This window comes from Doryrhamphus excisus, chromosome 16, assembly GCF_030265055.1.
Source record: "Doryrhamphus excisus isolate RoL2022-K1 chromosome 16, RoL_Dexc_1.0, whole genome shotgun sequence".
Classification (NCBI taxonomy): Eukaryota; Metazoa; Chordata; class Actinopteri; order Syngnathiformes; family Syngnathidae; genus Doryrhamphus; species Doryrhamphus excisus.
In genome coordinates this window covers 16115751-16138972 of record NC_080481.1, presented here as the reverse complement: position 1 = coordinate 16138972, position 23222 = coordinate 16115751, and the positions used below count along the sequence as shown (strand labels likewise).

At 39.0% G+C, this 23222-nt stretch overlaps 1 protein-coding gene across 3 annotated transcripts in view; it reads left to right on the top strand.

Annotated features, from left to right (window-relative positions):
* LOC131104485 (collagen alpha-1(XVIII) chain-like) overlaps positions 1-23222 on the top strand; it is a 36658-nt gene that overhangs the window by 2877 nt on the left and 10559 nt on the right. For 2 of the 3 annotated variants that reach the window (XM_058051715.1, XM_058051716.1), the window contains 28 exons: positions 11528-12069; positions 13648-13731; positions 13797-13856; positions 13941-14016; positions 15324-15448; positions 15521-15538; positions 15628-15816; positions 15892-15918; positions 15990-16052; positions 16123-16197; positions 16281-16331; positions 17617-17757; positions 17855-17908; positions 17964-18008; positions 18067-18198; positions 18267-18332; positions 18407-18433; positions 19208-19306; positions 19392-19427; positions 19527-19613; positions 19688-19723; positions 19800-19859; positions 19938-20015; positions 20101-20136; positions 21748-21801; positions 21879-21944; positions 23040-23090; positions 23177-23207. In XM_058051715.1, the coding sequence (XP_057907698.1) occupies positions 11528-12069; positions 13648-13731; positions 13797-13856; positions 13941-14016; positions 15324-15448; positions 15521-15538; positions 15628-15816; positions 15892-15918; positions 15990-16052; positions 16123-16197; positions 16281-16331; positions 17617-17757; positions 17855-17908; positions 17964-18008; positions 18067-18198; positions 18267-18332; positions 18407-18433; positions 19208-19306; positions 19392-19427; positions 19527-19613; positions 19688-19723; positions 19800-19859; positions 19938-20015; positions 20101-20136; positions 21748-21801; positions 21879-21944; positions 23040-23090; positions 23177-23207 (2409 nt within the window). Of the gene's footprint in view, positions 1-3631; positions 4794-11527; positions 12070-13647; positions 13732-13796; positions 13857-13940; positions 14017-15323; positions 15449-15520; positions 15539-15627; positions 15817-15891; positions 15919-15989; positions 16053-16122; positions 16198-16280; positions 16332-17616; positions 17758-17854; positions 17909-17963; positions 18009-18066; positions 18199-18266; positions 18333-18406; positions 18434-19207; positions 19307-19391; positions 19428-19526; positions 19614-19687; positions 19724-19799; positions 19860-19937; positions 20016-20100; positions 20137-21747; positions 21802-21878; positions 21945-23039; positions 23091-23176; positions 23208-23222 lie in introns of those variants that run through there. The other variant, XM_058051714.1, reaches the window with a different exon arrangement.

The window sequence follows — 23222 nt, the reverse complement described above, 5'->3', positions numbered from 1 at the left end:
AAAAAACATTTTAAATATTAATTTAAAAAAACTTAAATTTTTAAAAATATTACATTTTGAAAAGTCTGCAAAACTGATTTAAATATATACATGTTTTTAGTGTTTTAAATATTATTTTAAAAAATATTTAAAAAAAAATATATTTTTTAAAATTTTAATAGAATTAAAACGTTTTCATTTAGTGTACATAATATCCATATTTATACAATTTTTTCATTCTAGTTTCTACATAAATATATAGAACAAATATAACAATTCCCAATTACATGCATAATATAATATAAATACTAGGGCTGTTAATTGATTAAAATATTTGATTGTGATTAATCACATTTGTTTACAGTTAACTCAGAATTAATCACAATTAATCGCAGATGGGAATAAGTTTTATCGATAATAAGTAGGGGAAATATCTTTGTGGTAAACGATTCGATGTGCAACTACAACGATAATTACATCAAATTTTATGTAAAAGTGATATCAATTTGGGAACTATTTGTCATTTAAAATAATACAGTCGGCAAGTATATTTTTGTATAGCTATTTTTCTTTATTATTAGCATATTAGCTCTTAAACTCGACCACAAATGTTCAGCAAATACAAAATGTGAGCGAGTGAGACCTCTCACTCTGATGCAAATATGTTTTTGTTTGTGTTTGTTTTGTTTTGTTCTAAATGTTTGTGAGTAAAAAAGCCTAATTAGGAACACCCAAAAAGGATGCACCTAAATGCACCTTTTATTCATGAATGTACAAATGAAAACACCTAAAACAAAAGTCAATAGTCATAAAATATTTCATCAAATTCAATAATAATTTCATTTCTCTTTTAAAAAGCTTTAAAATACATAGAAATTCATCATTATATTACTGTAAAAATTATTTTATTACAATACTGTATGTAACTATTCATTAGAAATCCCACCGTTTTTGAATGTTTAATGCGAGCTCTGATTTGCTGTACTTTGTTTACGGTCATTGAACGCACCGCTGCACCATTCTCCGATACAAAGATGGATGTATTTGGATCTATTTTACCGCCTTTTTTCCCACCCATTTTCATCCTTTTTCTTTCACTTCATATTTAAAAGGTCATAAACAGTTTTTTTAATACTCAAATTACCAAAATATTCCACTTCTAAATAAGGAATCTTATTTGGCGGAACATCCGGAGATAATTAACAGTGATAAGTGAGGGATTACTGTACAGCACTACAACGGTTTTTGTTATGAATTTGTTCCAAAAGGTCCAAAAAAAAAAACAAAACAGGAACTAATATTATATTTAATATTTTTTGTGTGGTTAGCATGCAGGCCACACAGCTCAGAGACCCTAGTTCGATGCCATCTCTTGTGTGGAGTTTGCATGTTCTCCCCGTGCATGTGTGGGTTTTCTCCGGGTACTCCGGTTTCCTCCCACATTCCAAAAACATGCTAGGTTAATTAGCGACTCCATTGTCCATAGGTATGAATGTGAGTGTGAATGGTTGTTTGTCTATATGTGCCCTGTGATTGGCTGGCCACCAGTCCAGGGTGTACCGGCTATTTTGACCAACCATACTAGAACTGAGTTGTATGTTCGTTTGGTCCTACTGACCAGAAACCAAAAAAGTATCAGAGTGGAGGCTCTCACCGTGTCGACAAGAGTTGGTATGTTCCCAAAATGACTTTTTATGAGATTTATGGTTTATGCAATATCCTTATTTGGGATTGAATGCGTGCTGGCGTCAGACTTTTCCACTTTATAGCAGCAGTGGGCGCACCCACGCTGGGATAAATGTCCCCCAGGTGACCTTCCCCCACTCAACGTTAAGAAGATGTGAGATGTTATTCCCACTTCCACTGCACAGTGGCCGTTCGAGTCTACAGGCCGGAAATAAATCTTCATTTTCATGTGGGAAGTTTGAAGTAAACTATATAACTTCCAGCTCGGATTCCCGCTGGAGTTCGGTGTGCAGCTGCGGGATGAGAAGCTCTCCTGGAATGTCGTATAGGAAGCTGTACATACGCGTGAGGTCATTTATATATGTGCCGTAAGGGCGCCGCCTCTGGCGGGGGTCGCGCTCACTGAACAGATGGAATGGGAGTCACGGCCTACAGGTTTCACTGTTGCGTCGCACAGCAGCAATGGTGCGTTCAAGGACCACCATACCAACAGTTTACCTTTATTATCACGTGAATGAGACAATTTTTTTATATGACTATTTTTATTTACTAGGGATGTCCGATACTGGATTTTTTGCCAAAAAAATTATATGCCGATATGGTCCAACTTTCAATTTCCGATATCAATTTTATGCTGATATCGGACATCCGTAGTATTTACATTATTTTAAAAATTATTTCTCTAATTTTAACAATTTTTTTGTTTTTTTTATCATGTATTTATAGATTGTGGCCAACTTAAAAAAAATACAAATAAAACAAATTATTTTATTTTCTAAAAATTATTTTAATTTATAAAAAATAAAAATTTAATTTATAAAAATAAAATAGTTTTAATTTATAAAAATGAAATTTTATTTTATAAAAATAAAATAATTTTAATTTATAAAAATAAAATAAAATTACAATATAATAATATAAAAAATATTATCCTCCCACATTCCAAAAACATGCTAGGTTAATTGGCCACTCCAAATTGTCCATAGGTATGAATGTGAGTGTGAATGGTTGTTTGTCTATATGTGCCCTGTGATTGGCTGGCCACCAGTCCAGGGTGTACCTCGCCTCTCGCCCGAAGACAGCTGGGATAGGCTCCAGCACCCCCCGCGACCCTCGTGAGGAAAAAGCGGTAGAAAATGAATGAATGAATGAATGAATTTGACATCTTTGTTCAAATTTTTTTCACAATTTTGAAATATTTCCTTTATTATCCTTTATCATATTATTTAATTTATTATCCTTTATAAGTCATGGCTGAGTTAACGTGAATGCAATTCATTTTAGGTGGGGGGGGGGAAAGACCAAATTTGGGAGGAAATAATAAAAATTAAAAGTATGGATTTAAAATTTTTGGTTGTTATTTTTTGTATATTTTATAGTTTATCATAAATGTATAAATTATTATAGAATTAGGGTGAATGAGATGTAAAATTATTAAAATTTTAATTAATTTATTTTTTATTTAAAAATTACAATTATGTAAAATATTTCAAAATACAGTATTTTTTTTATTATTTTAATTAAAATATGTGTTTTATTGTCGTCGATTTATAAATTATTACCAATTTAATTTTGATTTTCTAAAAATTTTCCAATTTAAATATTCATAAATAATATTGCCTTAGGAAGAATGAGATGAAAAAAACAGTTAAATCAAGCTAATCTATTTCATCCAATGATGCACCAGCAGTTGCTGAAAAGCCAGCCAATGACAGCACAGGAAGGCGGGGCTTAAACAGCCAACAAGTCCCAACATGTGCCAATCATGACAGAAGAATATGCCGTATTGTCATATTGGTAAGTTATCCGACTGGGGGGTGTGAAGGCCGGAATGTGGAACAGCTGGATGTCCTCACTCGACAGATGAGGCGGCTTAATGGGGGCACGGGGGGGGTGCCTCTGGGGGATGGAGGTTAGGGGGTTCCCTCCACGCTTATCGTTTCTACTGTGAGAACATGGACGTGGAAGCAGTTCTGGGGGGTTTCTGCAATGAGGTAACGCTTGCAAGGGAGGGAGCGGATCACGAGACACCCGCCCCCGTCTCTCCCTCACCCCTAGCCCACCATCCCCGGGGCCTCACGTTCCATTCATCACTCACTTCCATATCCGTTTTAAAGTGGATTCATCTCACTGACGAGGGATGAAGAGGAGGGGTTTTCAATCTGAGTGTCCTCAAAGCCAACCTCCCGGTACCCGTCCCCGGTCTGTCCATGTTTAGTGCGTCCTCACAAGGGGGGGGGCGTTCACTTCCATAGGAAAGATCTGCCGGACTTTAACCACCGCAGACTGGGATCTTCTCAATCGCAGGATGTTGAGCATCCAGACCTGGTTCCTGCTCCTGGTTCTCTGTCTCGGAGGCTCGGAAGCCTGGTTTTGGTTCTCCGGACCAGAGCCCACAAGTGAAGCCCCGACGGGTGCCACCCCAACACCCAATGGCACCAAGAGAGTGGAAGAGGAGGATGACAACTTGTCAGGGGTTGGAGAAGAGATTCTCAACGTGGCCACCGGAATCCGTAAGTTGGTGGACACGTGGGACACGACCGCCGCCCCCGGGACTACTAATGGATCGCTGAAGATGGAGGGCGCGAACCCTAACACGACGGGTAATAATGACGGGGTCAGAACGGGGGCGGTTGAGGAAGGGTCCGGGGCGTGGGAAGGGGATTCGTCCGGATCAGGATCAGGATCGGGGTCCGACATCCAGCCGAGCAACGTAACGGACGCCAAAAACGGGACTCGGGATGCTCCCCCTCATCCCCGTTGCCTCCCCGTGCCCTCTGATTGGCCCATGTGCTCCAGAAAGCGCCCCCGGTTTTTCACCATCCCCAACTTTTTCAACCACTCGTCCGTGGAACGGGTCACGGCGGCCCTGCAGGAGTGGCGGCGTCTGACCACGGCGGGGTGTCACCACAGCGCAGAGTGGTTTGTGTGCCTCCTGCTGGCGCCCGGGTGCCCCTCCAACGCCAGCGCACCCCTGCGCCTGCCCTGTCGCAGCTTCTGCCGCGAAGTGCAGGACAGCTGCCGGGTGTCGCTGATAAGCGGGCGGCTTCCCGTGGATTGCGGACTCCTTCCTGTGGAGGCGGAGGAGCCCGGCCGTCCTTCCTGTGTGTCTGTCAGTAACTGGAAAGGTAATCCTGGTGCTGCTTTAGCGCAGACTAAAACATGACTTTGTGTCAATGCTAACATGCTAATAGTTAGCATACTACTAGCCAGCAATGTACATAAAGTCACTTATTTTAATTTTGGGGGAATCCCCCAAAAAGTGTCAATGCTAACATGCTAATAGTTAGCATACTACTAGCCAGCAATGTACATAAAGTCACTTATTTTAATTTGGGGCTAATCCCAAAAAGAGTGTAAATGCTAACATGCTAATAGCTGGCATACTACTAGCCAGCAATGTACATAAAGTCACTTATTTTAATTTTGGGTTGATCCCCCAAAAAGTGTCAATGCTAACATGCTAATAGCTAGCTTACTGCTAACATGCTAATAGCTAGCATACTACTAGCCAGCAATGTACATAAAGTCACTTTTAATTTCGGGGGAATCCCAAAAAAATTGTCAATGCTAACATGCTAATTGATAGTATATTACTGTACATAAAGTCGCTCATTTTAATTTTGGGGGAATCCAAAAAAAATGCCAATGCTAACATGCTAATAGCTTGCATACTACCAGCCAGCAATATACATAAAGTCACTTATTTTAATTTTGGGGGAATCCCCCAAAAAGTGTCAATGCTAACATGTTAATAGCTATCATACTACTAGCCAGCAATGTAATTAAAGTCACTCATTTTAATTTTGGGGGAATCCCCCAAAAATGTCAATGCTAACATGCTAATAGCTAGCATACTACTAGCTAGCAATGTACCTAAAGTCACTTATTTTAATTTTGGGGGAATCCCCCAAAAAGTGTCAATGCTAGCATGCTAATAGCTAGCATACTACAAGCCGGCAATGTACATGAAGTCACTTTTTTTAATTTTGGGGGAATCCCCAAAAAAGTGTCAATGCTAACATGCTAATAGCTAGTATACTACTAGCCAGCAATGTACATTTAGTCACTATTTTAATTTTGGGGGAATCCCAAAAAAAGTGTCAATGCTAACATGCTAATAGCTAGCATACTACTAGCCAGCAATGTACATAAAGTCACTAATTTTAATTTCAGGGGAATTCCAAAAAAGTGTCAATGCTAACATGCTAATAGTTAGCATCCTACTAGCCAGCAATGTACATAAGGTCACTCATTTTAATTTTGGGGGAATCCCCCAAAAATGTCAATGCTAACATGCTAATAGCTAGCATACTACTAGCCAGCAATGTACATAAAGTCACTAATTTTAATTTCGGGGGAATCCCAAAAAAGTGTCAATGCTAACATGCTAATAGCTAGCATACTACTAGCCAGCAATGTACATAAAGTCACTTATTTTCATTTGGGGGGAATCCCAAAAAAAGTGTCAATGCTAACATGCTAATAGCTAGCATACTACTGTACATAAAGTCACTCTAATTTTGGGGGAATCCCCCCAAAAATGTCAATGCTAACATGCTAATAGTCAGCATACTAGCTAATAACTAGCATGCTAATATCTAGCATGCTAAGAGCTAGCATTGGTACAATGTGACGTAAAGTCACTTAGTTTCTGGGAGAATCAATGTCAATGGTAACATGCTAATAACTAGCTAGCCAATGGCTACCATGCTAAGGGCTTGCAGTGTTTTTTATTTTTGCTTTGCAAACTTCAATTGCGTGATAAAAATGTTGTGTTGAAAGCTTCATTCTCACTGCCGCATTGGCCGCCATCTTTGTTGCATGCTAATTCCACGTATTTGGCTGCGTGTCATTTTCACCGCCATGTTGTTTCTAACTTTTTTTGTATCATTTTGCTCGGAATTGCAGGATTTATCCCAAAAAGGGAACAATCGGGTCATGTGTGACAGCAGGGGTGACATTTATGACAGCGTCCGTGGGTGGGAAAATGCTCTCGGAGTGACGATGCGCGGGAGGGAGGGTGATGGTGTCATGGCCGCCAACAAGGGAGCCTTGTTACCGGGATGACGGGGCCCCCTCAAAGTCCCTGCTATTGGGTGCAGAGGTCACACGGCCGTCTCCCGCCCTGCCAGACCAATAAATCTTGACCGATTATTAAAGACGGAGACAAGTGAGAATGTGAGAGGGACTTTTATGTCCTGGGGGAAATCCGCACGACATTCCCAGAAAATCCCAAAGGTCACGTTTAAATAGGTTGTGCTACTTCATGGATTTTAGATATTTTACTTCACTCTTCATGGCTTGTTTCCCGGGTTTTGGTTGGCCGCGTTCACACAAAAATTTATATTTCTGAATAGATAACATTTTATAATATTATTAGAGCCTTGTAGAAATGAAATAACACCCCTATAGTCACTTTTACACATTGCTCAATTGAGATGGCTGGCTAGACACCAGCTAGCGAGCTAACAAGTTACCCTCAAATGTATTTCTTTGAAACATAAGAAGCCACACACTTACCACTTCCACACGGACTGGGAGGAGATCTTATTTTTACTGTAGTATATGAGACATGGCTGACTGTAAGCTAACGTCTCAGTGTTTTGTTTCTGGTGACCGGAATATGACATTCATTCATTTTCTAACCGCTTATCCTCACAAGGGTGCTGGAGCCTATCCCAGCTGTCTTGGGGCAAGAGGCGGGGTACACAAACTGGACTGGTGGCCAGCCAATCACAGGGCACATATAGACAAACAACCATTCACACTCACATTCATACCTATGGACAATTTGGAGTCGCTAATTAACCTAGCATGTTTTTGGAATGTGGGAGGAAACCGGAGTACCCGGAGAAAACCCACGCATGCACGGGGAGAACATGCAAACTCCACACAGAGATGGCCGAGGGTGGAATTAAACCTTGGTCTCCTAGCTGTGAGGTCTGCGCGCTAACCACTCGACCGCCCGTATAATAATAATAAATATGAATACAATGTACAGCGTAAACAGTAAATTACACAAATAATTTAAATATTTCCATGTTCTTCTAAACATAAGAAGCCACCAACTTACCACTTCCACACGGACTGGGAGTAGATCTGATTTTCATTGTAGTATGTGAGACATGCAATGGCTGACTTTAAGCTAACGTCTCAATGTTTTGTGTCTTTACTGCCGCCTGGTGACCGGAATATGACATTCATTCATTCATTCATTTTCCTCTTATCCGCTTTTCCACTTATCCTCACGAGGGTCACGTGGGTGCTGGAGCCTATCCCAGCTTGTGGGAGGAGACCGGAGTAGCAACGTTGTGGCATCGCTGTTTAGACATTTTGTCTAAAAATGCACTCCCCCCTTTGTTTTCTTTTTTTTCTTTTCTATCCCCTCCTGCTCCGGTCAGACCACTCCAAATTTACAAAACATCATTCATTCATTTTCTACCACTTATCCTACAAGGGTTGCGGGGGTGCTGGAGCCTATCCCAGCTGGCTTCAGGCGAGAGGCAGGGTACACCCTGGACTGGTGGCCAGCCAATCACAGGGCACATATAGACAAACAACCATTCACACTCACATTCATACCTATGGACAATTTGGAGTCGCTAATTAACCTAGCATGTTTTTGGAATGTGGGAGGAAACCGGAGTACCCGGAGAAAACCCACGCATGCACGGGGAGAACATGCAAACTCCACACAAAGTGTGAGTGTAAATGGTTGTTTGTCTATATGTGCCCTGTGATTGGCTGGCCACCAGTCCAGTGTGTGTACCCCGCCTCTCGCCCCAAAGACAGCTGGGATAGGCTCCAGCACCCCCGCGACCCTCGTGAGGAAAAGCGGTAGAAAATGAATGAATAATAATAATTTAAAGTTTAGCGTGCCACCAACTTACCACTTCCACACGGAGTGGGAGGAGATCTTATTTTCATTGTAGTATGTGAGACATGCAATGGCTGACTTTAATCTCAATGTTTAGTCTCAATGTTTTGTGTCTTTACTGCCACCTGGTGACCGGAATATGACATATGACTTGTATTTTAATATGTTTTAATTAAGAATAGATGATAGTCTAAAACAGGGGTGGGCAAACTTTTTGACTCATGGGCCGCATTGAGTTAACAAAATTGTGCGGGGGGCCAGAACATATATTTAACACACATGATTTTACGCTTATAATTTTAATAATTTTAATAATTTTAAATAATTTTAAATAATTTTAATAATTTTAATAATTTTTAATACTTTTAAAAAAATTTACGCCTTGATTTATCTGTCTAATTTTAATTGTCATACTATAAGCTATATGTTTTCATTTCTCCTTTTTTCAGGAGCACTTTCAACATCAGATACATCAAACTACGATTTTTTTTTTTTTTTACTGAATAAGACATCCGACTTGAAAGTCATGTTGCCAGCTGGTATGTTAAAAGTTGAAATACTAAAAAGCAATTGGCGGGCCGTATTCAAACGTTTGGTGGGCCGCATGTGGCCCCCGGGCCGTAGTTTGCCCACCCCTGGTCTAAAACCAAACAGCCATTATTTATAAAATTATTAATAATTTTTAAAAACGTGATACCAAAGGGAAAGATAATCGACCGTACCGACTGTGAAAAAAAACCAAATCCGATCTGTATGTCGCTTCAGTCGCCTTTGTTTGCTACTCCCACGCAGGGAGCTAAACAGCTAGTCGACGAGAGATCCTTGTTTGTTGCGGTTAATTGGTTCCAGACTGGACTGTCAAAGTCGGATTCTTTATTTATGCTGAACTTTGAATCAAAAGAGCCGGTTTAGTTTTTCGCTTCGGCGTCCAACTGAAAGCATGGAGTTCATTTCCTTCGCCCTGCGGAGGAGGCGCTTCGGTTACATTCAGCCATGTTGGACTTTCCGCGCTTCTGGTCCCACGCCGTCCACTTTTCCCATGCACACATCTGACATGCATTTCCTTCCCGTGCGTCCCCTCGTGCTGCCGCCAGTTGTTCCGCAGGCACTGAACGACTCTTCGTGTAATCTGCGGGAACATGAGCTCACTTGGTTTGGTGGGAAACGTAAACAACGTCGGCGTTTGAGGGCAAGAAGCCGACCAAGTGAACATCTGCGTGGATGCGGTGATAGATTCCCACGTGCTTGTTCTCCTGCACGCCACGCTACACGGAATCGGACCAATCCCAGATGTGCACGGACATTAAAACTTTCAGCACCCTCTCAATTAAACGCGGGTGTGAAAAGTAGCCGTGGAAGTGGAACAGCTGCAGGAACCGATAGCAGGTGTCGCCAGTTGGGAGACGACCACCCCGCGCGTGCGGCCCCGGCTCCAATCGGGGGATTTGAACACAACGTGGCATTCACGGTGATGTGAAAACATGTGTCGAGATCCGCAGCGGTTGGAACGTTGTTCACGGAAAATGTCCGGTCCAGTTGCCCCATGTGACTTATGGCGGCCCCCGCTCTTCCTGAATGGAGGGTACTCTTGGAAACTTGGGAACCCTTCAGGCCTGCACAGGATTCACTTTTCAGCCCCCCTTCTTCCCTTCTTTGCCGGGCCAAAACCTTCCTCCCTTGTGATGCCGACTTGTTGATTTATTGGATGGGAACTCAAATATGGATCCATGGAGTTGGGCCAGTGGATTGCCCACTTGGTACCGGCCCCGCCTTTGAATGTCCTCAATGACTTTGAATGACTGAATAATGATAGAAAAATGGGAAAAAAAGTGTATATATTTATATTTATTTCATATATATCAGAATCAGAATCGCCTTTATTATCATTGTATTGCATACAATGAAATTTGAGTACTACTCCACGGTGCATTTTGTAGAAAGTAGAAATGAAATGAAATGAAATGAAATGAAATGAAATGAAATGAAATGAAATGAAATGAAATGAAATTAAATTAAATTAAATTAAATTAAATTAAATTAAATTAAATTAAATTATTCATTCATTTTCTGCCGCTTTTCCTCATGAGGGTCGCGGGGGTGCTGGAGCCTATCCCAGCTGTCTTGAGATGGCCAAGGGTGGAATTGAACCCTGGTCTCCTAGCTGTGAGGTCTGCGTGCTAACCACTTGACCATTTTATTTAAATAAAATTAAATAAAATTAAATAAAATAAAATAAAATAAAATAAAATTTAATAAAATTTAATAAAATTTAATAAAACTTAATAAAATTTAATAAAATTTAATAAAATAAAACAAGGGGTGAGAATATAAATACAAAAGTGGCAGTGGTATCAAAAACAATAATCTATACAGTAAACAAAATGTAGTATTGCACATATTGTACCTGAATATATGTACTCATTCTAAATTTAACATAAAAAGTAACTAATACATATACAATAATACCCCTTTTACACAAATGTGTTACCCGCAAAGCATGCTGGGTAACTTTCTGTTGGCTTGCTTTATTATTCATTGTATTGCATACAACGAAATTGTATGCATTTTGTAGAAAATAAAATTTAATTTTATTATTTATTATTTATTATTTATTATTTATTATTTATTATTTATTATTTATTATTTATTATTTATTATTTATTATTTATTATTTATTATTTAATTTAAATAAGCCAAACAACAATAAGCCAATTCAAGAAACAATACAAGCAGTTGATGTTTGCTAAATACAAGGATTAAGAGTAAAAATAAAATAAAATAAAATAAAATAAAATAAAATAAAATAAAATAAAATAAAATAAAATAAAATAAAATAAAATAAAATAAAATAAAATAAAATAAAATAAAATAACCTGCAAAGCATGCTGGGTAACTTTCTGTCGGCTTGCTTTACAGAAGCAGAGAACAGCCTGAGTTGTTATTTATTATTATATATCTTATTTGTCTCTTCCTCCCCCGCAGAGCAAAGCAGTTTGTCTCTGCCTCAGCTAATCGGAGAGCCGCCGCCCAATGAGATCCGTCGCGTCAGCGGGCCCGGCGGGACCCCGGCCTACGTCTTCACCGCCACGGCCGCGGCGGGCCAGCCGGCTCTGGCCCACGTGCCCAACCCCTTCTACCGCCACTTCTCCCTTCTCTTCCACATCAAGCCGACCTCTCCGGCCGCCTCCGTCCTCTTCGCCATCACCGACGGGCCGCAGAAGCTCATGCACGTCGCCGTCAAGCTCAGCGCCGTGCGGTCGGGCCGGCAGAGGGTTCTGTTCTTCTACACCGAGCCCGATTCGGAGGCGTCGTACGAGGCGGCGAGCTTCGAGGTGCCGAGCCTGGTGGACAAATGGACTCGTTTCTCTCTCTCGCTCTTTGAGGAGCAGGTGACCTTCTACCAGGGGTGCGAGTCGGCACCGAGGGTGGTCAAGTTTGAGCGCTCGCCGGACCCCATGGACCTTGACTCGGCGGCCGGGATCTTTGTCGCTCAGGCCGGAGGAGCTGACCCTGACAAGTTCCAGGTTTGCACTGGTTTTTTTGTATGAAGTGAATTTTATAAATTTGCAGTGATTTTTTTTTGTGAACTGATTTTTTTTTTACACTGAAATTTTATAAATGACATTTTTATTAACATATTTTTTTTCACACTGAATTTTGCTAACATGGATTTTTATGAATTTTATCTTTTTAAAAAAATGATTTTTACACTGACTTGTTATGCGCATATTTTTTCTGGAGTGTTTTTTTACACTGAATATTTTTTCACACTGAATTTGGAAAACTTGTTTTTTTATGAATTTTATTTTTTTTTTAATGATTTTTACACTGACTAGATATACATATAATTTTTCTGGAGTGTTTTTTTTACACTGAATATTTTTTCACACTGAATTTGGAAAACTTGGATTTTTATTAATTTTATTTTTTTAAACAATGATATTTACACTGACTTGTTATACATATACTTTTTTTAAGAAGTTTTTTTTGCACTGAATATTTTTTCACACTGAATTTGCAAAACTTGGATTTTTATGAATTTTATTTTTTATAAACAATGATTTTTACACTGACTAGATATACATATAATTTTTCTGGAGTGTTTTTTTACACTGAATATTTTTCACACTGAATTTGGAAAACTTGGATTTTTATTAATTTTATTTTTTAAACAATGATATTTACACTGACTTGTTATACATATACTTTTTTAAATACGTTTTTTTTACACTGAATATTTTTTCACACTGAATTTGGAAATAGTAGACTTTTATGAATTTTATTTTGCTAAACAATGATATTTACACTGACTTGTCATACATATACTTTTTTTAAGAATGTTTTTTTTAAACTGAATATTTTTTCACACTGAATTTGGAAATAGTAGATTTTTATGAATTTTATATTTTCAAACAATGATTTTTACACTGACTTGTTATACACATAATTTTTCTAGAGTGTTTTTTTACACTGAATATTTTTTCACACTGAATTTGGAAATTTGGATTTTTAGGAATTTTATATTTTTTTAAACAATGATTTTTACACTGACATGTTATACACATAATTTTTTTAGAGTGTATTTTTTGCACTGAATATTTTTTCACACTGAATTTGGAAAACGTGGATTTTTAGGAATTTAATTTTTTTTAAACAATGATTTTTACACTGACTTATACATATAATTTTTCTAGAGTGTTTTTTTCACACTGAATATTTTTTCACACTGAATTTGGAAAACGTGGATTTTTATGAGTTTTTTTTAACACTGATTTTTACACTGACTTGTTATACACATAATTTTTCTAGAGTGTTTTTTTTACACTGAATATTTTTTCACACTGAATTTGGAAAACGTGGATTTTTGTATGAACTTATTGTGTTTTTTTAATAGAACGTTTTCGACACTGACCTTTTATACAGAAAATATTTATAAAGGGGATTTTTATGAATTGATTGTTTTACAAACTGAGTTTTTAAAGATATTTTTATTTAAAAAATTAAACAAAAAAAAAACAAAATATTGAGTTTCATACTGTAAATTCAGCGTGTAAAACCTTCATACAGTAAAGGAAGACTTTGTGTGTTTTGTGTGTCGCCAGGGTGAGATTGCCGAGCTGAAGTTGGTGGGGAACTCTCACGCAGCCGAGCGGCTGTGCGACGACTCGGACGACGACTCGGACGCCGTGAGTATTTGCGTGACCTCGGTGATCCCCCTGAAGTTCCATCATCATCTTGTCGTGTCTCGCAGGCCTCGGGTGACTTTGGCAGCGGTGAAGACGGCAGGAGGCAACCAGACGTCTCAGTGAAGGTCATCAAACGCAGACTTTTTTGTTGTTGACGCAGATGACAGACAGTTGAAGCACCTTTGTGATGCGTGGTGTTCTGTCACCAGACCACACCTGCATCGTTCAGGCCGGTGCCGGAGCCGCCACTGATAGCTTCCAAAGGGGGCAGACTGAAGGAAACGGGTAACAGCATGATTATTATTGTAAAAAAAATTGATATTTTCATAAAGATTTTTATTTTATTTTTATTTTTTTTTCAGTCAAAAACTGGAATTTTAAAATGATAAAAATGTGTTTTGTTGAATAAGATAAGTTTTCATGCAAAAAACAGCATATTTTGGATGAAAAAGAGCACAAACAGGTTGCTTCTCCCACAAATTCATAAAAAAATACAGTCGATGGGGGATACCGCACATTTTGGTACTGGTAGGTCGGATCCAGATACATATCCAAATATCATAAATAAATATGAAAAATATGAAAAAATAAAAAATAAAAAATAAAAAATAAAAAATAAAAAATAAAAAATAAAAAATAAAAACATAAAAACATAAAAACATAAAAAATATAAAAAATATAAAAAAATAAAAATATAAAAATAAAAAATAAAAAATAAAAAATAAAAAATAAAAAATAAAAAATAAAAAATAAAAAATAAAAAATAAAAAATAAAACAATAAAACAATAAAAACAATAAACAATTTAAAAAAATACAAAAATGCAAAAATATTTTATTATAAATAATATAAAAAAATTATTATAAATAATAAAAAATATGTCAAAGATTGAAGGCCAGGGGTGTTCAGCGTACTTCTCTGGAGCCATTTGTAGCCTGCAGGTGTTTTTAGAAAAATAATTTTACAAGAAACATAGGAAAAAAAAATAAAAAGTGGAAAAAATCTGCAATAATTTTACAAGAATAAAGTGAAAATATTTTGAGAAAAACCCTGTAAACTAATATGAAAATGTCCTAATTTTACAAGAATAAAATAATAAATATAAAAAAGGCCAGGGGTGTTCAGCGTACTTCTCTGGGGCCATTTGTAGCCTGCAGGTATTTTTAGAAAAATAATTTAACAAGAAAAAAAAAAAAAAATCAAAAGTGGAGAAAAATCTGCAATAATTTTACAAGAATAAAGTGAAAATATTTTGAGAAAAACCCTGTAAACTAATATGAAAAACATCCTAATTTTACAAGAATAAAATAATAAATATAAAATAATAATAATACAAATAATAAAAATGATTAAATAACAAAGTACAATTATTACATTGAGAGCTAAATAAGGTAAAAAAAAAAAAAAGAAACTACTGTTGCCTGTTTGTTACTTTTATTCCAGCCACCAGCAACATGGATAATGCAAATGAAAGCATTAATGGTTTAGTGTAGAAACAGCTCCCTCTACTGGCCGTATAGCTGCATTGTTTACATTTTACAGCCAGTAGAATATATATTTTCCGATTTTTTTCCCCCCTGTCTTGTCTTTCAGGATTAATTGGCCCTAAAGGACATAAAGGTGACAGAGGACAGAAAGGCACCCGAGGGGACAGAGGCCCCACGGGGCCAAAGGGAGACCCTGGTTCCAGATTCGAAGGCGGGGGTGGAGGGCAGAAGGTGGAACTTATTTGTGAACTTATTTTGGCGTCATCTCACAAGCAGGTTTTTAACAATTTTTTTTTTTTTTAGGGAGAAAAAGGAGATAAGGTAAGGGGACGTTGCCATTTCCTCATATTCACTTCATTTTTTTAAATATTTTTTTTTACTATTTTTTACTTTCCCTTCCTGGTCATCAGGGTAGTACTGATTTTGGAAGTAAAGGAGAACGTGGGGATCAGGGCCCCCCAGGGCCTCCCGGGCCTCCAGGACGTGCTGCTGAGGTAGTCCACATTGGGGATGGTTCTTTTGTGCAGCAGGTCCCCGGACCCCCTGGACCTCCAGGGAGAGACGGGTTGCCAGGTCCAAAAGGAGATGATGGAGACCCTGTGAGAGAATTAAAAAAAATATGAATTCATGTATTTTTTCTTCATAAATCTTACTTGTGGTTTATGATTTTTCAGGGAAATCCGGGAGAAGATGGAAAAAGCGTAAGAAACGAGGTTTTACCTTGAAAGTATCCAAGATTTAAGTCAATAATTTTCCATGTTTATCTTTTCAGGGTCCTGAAGGACCTCCAGGTTTCCCAGGAACTCCAGGAAGTCCTGGATCTAAAGGCCAAAAGGTTGACTAATGTTCGAACCCAAGTCCGTTATTCATATGTTATTTTATTCATTTTCTGACCTGAACCTCAGGGGGAGCGAGGCGAAGGACAACCTGGACCCAGAGGTCCCCCAGGACCTCCTGGACCAGGAGCTGGAAGTCGCCCGGTATGTCTGCACTCGTTCCCAAACTGTGACAATGTTTTGATGTCCTGTCAATCATGTGTGATTGATGTATGACGCTACCACAGACATTTGTTGACATGGAGGGCTCAGGATTCCCGGACTGGGACAAGATTCGGGTAGGTTCAATCCCTGACTCTCTAAGGGGGGCACTCACACTCACTTTGTTTGATATGAACAAACCCAAGACATAAAAATGAGTGGTAATTTGGTCCAGCGCACCATTGTGCGCAGCCGATTTGGTAGACTAAACTACGCCGGAATTGGCGTGGCGGCGCACCAATGGAGGTGTCCACATTTTCAGCTAGGCGCATTGACAATTTTTTGACAAAACAGCACACCAAAGGTGTGCTAAAAGCTTGCCAGCTCCAACAATGTCTATTTTTGGCGCAGGCGAAGCGCACCCCGTGTCAGGCACATTTCAATGCAACCAGCAAGCACTATTTAATGTACATTTTTGTATTCATTGTCCCATCACATCTGATGTCGGATCAAAGACGTCACAGAAAGTGCTCTCCTCCCTTTTTGCCCCTTGCGCCAATGGGAGGGACAGAGGCGCGGGTGCGCCGCACTGCGCTGCTCATGAAAATTGCAAAGTCCGCTGGCCACACCTTGTTGAGAGGAACCAGATGAGTAGGCTCGGGCCTACTCAGCCGATTTGGTAGACTAAACTACGCCGAGATGGGCGTGGCGGCGCACCAATGGAGGTGTCCACATTTTCAGCTTGGCGCATTGACAATTTTGTGACAAAACAGCACACCAAATGTGTCCTAAAAGCTCGCCAGCTCTAACAATGTCTGTTTTTGGCGCAGGCGAAGCGCACCCCGTGTCAGGCACATTTCAATGCAACCAATAAACACTATTTAATGAACCAGCATGAACATTTTACATTTTGTATAAAGACGTCACGCAAAATGCTCTCCTCCCTTTTTGCCCCTTGCGCCAATGGGAGGGACAGAGGCGCGGGTGCGCCACACTGCGCTGCTCATGAAAATTGCAAAGTCCGCTGGCCACACCTCATTGAGAGGAACCAAATGAGTAAGCTCGGGCATTCTGAGGCCTCAGGGAAGACCAGGACCATGACCGTGTCTCTCAACTGGAGATTTAGCGAAGTAACCAGGGTAAAGATGGAAGAAGATGGTTGGATGGAAAGCCGCCATCTTTGTTAGTAGTAGAACATGCTCAAATTAGATGAGTTGTCGACATAAAAGGGGTCGACTTAACTGGTCCTCCCACCAGTTAGTACTGGTTACCAGTGTTGGGAGTTAACGGTAGTTTTCCAGTAACAGGATTACCATTTCAAATGAAGTACAGTACCAAAAGAAGTGGCCCAGTGTGAGTCCAACCTCAATAACACGATCTGGAAGGTTTTTGGGCTTGACCATGTTCTGGTGTGTTATTCAGGAACTTCGTGGTCCTCCAGGACCCCCAGGCCCTCCTGGTCCACCTGGGGTTCCCGGTACTTCAGTTGCACTGGGTTCAAATGGCGCGGTGGCCTTTGGACCTCCTGGACCGCCTGGAAAGGATGGAGTCTCAGGTCTACCAGTGTGTATCTAAGAGTGCTTTAGCTAGGAGATCATTCAGGAGGACACAACTCGGTGGTGGTGTTGAGATCTGCTTCTTTGATCCTGTGTGCTGCTAGGGGCCTCCTGGACTTCCTGGTCTACCGGGTCAACCTGGACTCAGAGGAGCAAAGGTGAGTCAGGTGATGTCATCAAGTATTTGGTAATCTAACCAAAATATCTCCAAAGGGTGACTCTGCCGAGTCCAGCTTTGGAGGAGGAACTGGAGAGAAGGTAGGTTCCATAAACCTGCAGCATCCGAGATCTCGATGCCACTTTGTTTTTATACCAGGGTTCTCGTGGTGACACCGGACTGCCAGGAGCGCCAGGACAAACCGGGCTGGCTGGGCTTCCGGGTCCCGTGGGACCAAGTGGGCCTCCAGGACCCCCTGGACCACCTGGACCACCATACCCCTTTGGCTTTGTGAGTTGACATGATCGAAATGCATTAGGTGCACCACAGGGTCATTGAATCCGTATTCGGATTTGCAGGATGACCGGGATGGCTTTGACGGAATCAGCAGTTTTCCGGGCTCTAGTGGCCCACCAGGACCTCAGGTACTGAAAATTCCCCATTTACAGTCGTCATATTCCGACATGTCATCACAGCGTCTGTTATCTGTGTTTTCCAGGGTCCTCCGGGTATTCCAGGTCTACCGGTAAGTTGCTATGGTAACTGTTACACATCCAGGTAACCGGAACAACATTAGATGAGCCGCTTATCATCATCATTATAGTCCATGGGAATGCTGGAGCCTATCCCGGCTGACTTGGGGCACCCTGGACTGGTCGACTAAAGCACTAAAGCAGGGGTCTCAAACTCAATTTACTTGGGGGGCCAATGGAGCTCGCAATCTAGAGAGCTAGCGACCTAAACGGTAGCCTTCAAGTTATTTCCTTTCAACTTAAATAACTTAAAAAACTTACCACTTCCACACGGATAGGGAGGATAACTATTAACAGTTATTTAACCTTTAACATGAACATGAATCAAACTAAAAATATTTTTTTCTGGGTACATGATACCATACAGCATCCATATCAAACATTAAACTTTCATATCAAGGCGGGGGCCTCAAACTAGTGTCCTGCGGGCCACATTTGGCCCGCGGGCTGCATGTTTGAGACCAATGCACTAAAGGGTTTTAGAGGTTTAGCGAGTTCTTCAGTGTAGTACTGACTGTAGTATCTGGGCTCTCCTTAGAGATAAGGTGAGAAGAACGTCATCTTAGGAAAAACCTGGAGGAGAACTCCTGCTCCTAAGCATTCACAGGGGTCAGATAAGATGACTCTGGGATCTGGTTCGGACCAGTAGAGACCTCGGACCATGTTTCTCAACCGGTCTGGGAACGCCTTCAGGATCTGGAAGAACATGGATAGAAGGATGGATGGAGTTCTTCGATTATAAGCTGGGTTATCATCTGGATTTGTAGGGAAGACCAGGTTTACCCGGAAGCAACGGCGACAAAGGAGCAGAAGGACCAAGAGGACCATCGGGAATCCCAGGTCTGGATGGGTTTCCAGGACAGACGGTAAGATAGCAGATGCTTATTTTAGTATAAAGGAGTAAAAATACTCCAAAAAGTGAGAGTATTTTGTATCCGGGTTTGGTTTCAGGGGCAGAAGGGGGACAGAGGAGAAAAGGGAGAACAAGTAAGTCCTCAAAGGTGTTTAGTCGAGAATTCCAAAGTCCTGACTTTCTCCTGTGAAGCACTTAAAGAATGTCATCATGGATGTTGCTTCTTTTCAAAGGGCCTTCCAGGGCGCGATGGTGGAGCACCCGGACCTCCAGGGCCGCCGGGACCTCCAGGCCGGATCATATACCCGACAGAAAGCGATGTGAGTCAGGTGTCCACGCGGTCGCCGCATGGACGGTATATTCACCGTCTATTTCTTTAACGTGTTTTTGGCAGACCGGGGCAGGAATTCCGGGCCGAGCCGGATTCCCGGTGAGTTCACTTACAATTCAAGTAAATTGCATCACTAGATTGATCACAAGTCACATGACTGATCTTTTTATTTTAGGGACCTATGGGACCGAAAGGGGAACCGGGCGACATTGGCCTTCCAGGTTTTGGCCACAAGGTCAGCACTCTGACCTTGAACGTCAACGTTACACAAAGTCAGCCATGATACAGCAATGATGCATGTTGTTTTATTCAGGGAGAGAAAGGAGAACCTGGTCTCATCATGGGTCCCGATGGGCGGCCATTGTACCTGGGGGGCTTGGCAGGAAAACCAGTATGTGTGACATTACATGTTTTCATGTTCCCTTTGTTTTTACATTCGTAGCATGAAGGTAATAGCATTGTTGGTCTGTTCACAGGGCGATGTTGGACCTCCTGGCCCAGTTGGACCTCCAGTATGCTTTCTGTATAGATATACTATATACACATATATACGTAGACACGTATATACAATACAATATACAGTACAACATAATATACAATATACGGTCACCAAATTCCTAATATAGTAATGGTTTTATTTCATTTGAACATGCATCAGATTACAATTGAGTGCATCCCATAATCAGTTCACAGTTCCACATGTCCAAAAGGAGTAGGAAGATTAATTAATTTTAATTTTAATTTTAATTTTAATTTTAATTTTAATTTTAATTTTAATTTTAATTTTAATTTTAATTTTAATTTTAATTTTAATTTTAATTTTAATTTTAATTTTAATTTTAATTTTAATTTTAATTTTAATTTTAATTTTAATTTTAATTTTAATAACTTTGTGGTATGGCCCACCCAAATAAGAATGCTAATGGTTTTATTTACAATCAGTAACTGTTACATTTGTTCACTTCCTGCTTTCCTAATTAATTTTAATTTTAATTTTAATTATCAGTTCCACATGTCCAAAAGGAGTAGGAAGAAGCAAAGCTTATTAAATCCTACCCCTCCATCTGGTACTTTTACAATCAGTAACTGTTACATTTGTTCACTTCCTGCTTTCCTAATATATTTTAATTTTAATTTTAATCAGTTCCCAGTTCTACATGTCCAAAAGGAGTAGGAAGAAGCAAAGCTTATTAAATCCTACCCCTCCATCTGGTACTTTTACAATCAGTAACTGTTACATTTGTCCACTTCCTGCTTTCCTAATATAGTTTTCAGGTTTTTTTTTATTTTTAAATTTTTTAATAATTTTGCGGACCAAACCACTAGCTGCTTGTGTTTGCTTCATAGTGATTGCCAGGTGTCCAAATTGCAGCCCAGGGGCTCTTTGCGGCCTGTGGCTGTTTACAAAAAAGTTATATTCATTCATTCAATTTGAGTGCAACTCCATGGTGCATGTAGAAAAATAAAATAAAATAAAATAAAATAAAATAAAATAAAATAAAATAAAATAAAATAAAATAAAATAAAATAAAATAAAATAAAATAAAATAAAATAAAATAAAATAAAATAAAATAAAATAAAATTCATTTATTCATTCATTCATTTTCTACCGCTTTTTCCTCACGAGGGTCGCGGGGGTGCTGGAGCTTATCCCAGCTGTCTTTGGGCGAGAGGCGGGGTACACCCTGGACTGGTGGCCAGCCAATCACAGGGCACATATAGACAAACAACCATTCACACTCACATTCATACCTATGGACAATTTGGAGTCAAAACTTATATTATGAGAGAATTTTTATTTTTATTATCATAAAATTGTGAGAAACAAACAAAACAAAATAACATAAAAAAAATGTTGAATATCGTAAACAGGTTTCTTATATTCAGACTACACGAAAATGTTCCATGTATAAAGTAGGAATCCTACTTATCTGATTTGGTATCTGATTTGGGTCAAACAGTTCCTGCACCAAAAGAACCATAATGTGTTGAGCACCTGTATTTATTTGTAAATAAATAATTCATAATAATCACACCTGATGAGCTCTCTCGGCACATTAATGCCACAACACACCAGTTCGGAATCACTGACCTAATGGATGACAGTTGTTTTTTTCTGCAGGGCGCTTATGGTCCTACTGGTCAAAAAGGAGAAATTGGCTTTCCAGGTCGACCAGTGAGTGTTTGTATTTTATTTAAATGACTACTAATAGACATAAGTACCGTATATGAGAAATGTGTTTGATGCTGTAGGGTCGACCTGGATTGAACGGCATCAAAGGTCAAAAGGGAGAATCCGGGAGCGGGTCTGGGTACTATGTAAGTATATGTTCTAATATACGTAGAACCAGAACATTTACCACTTCCTAGTAATGGTAATGGTAATGGTTTTATTTCATTTGAACATGCATCAGATTACAATTGAATGCATCCCATAATCAGTTCCCAGTTCCACATGTCCAAAAGGAGTAGGAAGAAGCAAAGCTTATTAAATCCTACCCCTCCATCTGGTACTTTTACAATCAGTAACTGTTACATTTGTTCACTTCCTGCTTTCCTAATATAATGTAAGTATTTTTTGTACTATATTTTATTAATTTTTTGTATTTTTATTTTTTTTGTATATTTTACATTTGTTCACTTCCTGCTTTCCTAATATAATTGTCCAAAAGGAGTAGGAAGAAGCAAAGCTTATTAAATCCTACCCCTCCATCTGGTACTTTTACAATCAGTAACTGTTACATTTGTTCACTTCCTGCTTTCCTAATATAGTTGTTCAAAAGGAGTAGGAAGAAGCAAAGCTTATTAAATCCTACCCCTCCATCTGGTACTTTTACAATCAGTAACTGTTACATTTGTTCACTTCCTGCTTTCCTAATATTTTATTTTATTTTATTTTATTTTATTTTAGATTATTTTATTTTATTTTAGTTTAGTGTAGTTTAGTGTAGTTTAGTGTAGTTTAGTGTAGTTTAGTTTAGTTTAGTTTAGTTTAGTTTAGTTTAGTTTAGTTTAGTTTAGTTTAGTCACATACCGAAGTAGGAGGTGATATGAGCATAATGGGTACCATAGTAAGTGTCAATATAGTGATATATATAGCACGTCATGACTGGTTCAAGACTTTATTTTATTTTATTTTATTTTATTTTATTTTATTTTATTTTATTTTATTTTATTTTATTTTATTTTATTTTATTTTATTTTATTTTATTTTATTTTATTTTATTTTATTTTATTTTATTTTATTTTATTTTATTTTATTTTATTTTATACTCTTCATCCTTGTATTTAGCAAACAGCAACTGCTTGTATTGTTTCTTGAACTGGCTCATCGTTGTGCATTGTTTGACTTCCTTACTCAATCCATTCCATAGTTTGATTCCACATACTGAAATCACATTTGTTTTGGTGCAGGGTCCCCCAGGTCCACCTGGCCCACCTGGACCCCCTGGACCACCATCCAGAGTGAGTGGAGATGCATGCAAAATCATCTGCAGTTGTTTTAATAGAAATGGGAAAAAATGAGAAAAACTCTTGCTTTCTTCTTTTAGGGATTTGAAGACTATTCCAGGTATTATCCAGGTGAGTACACGTCAT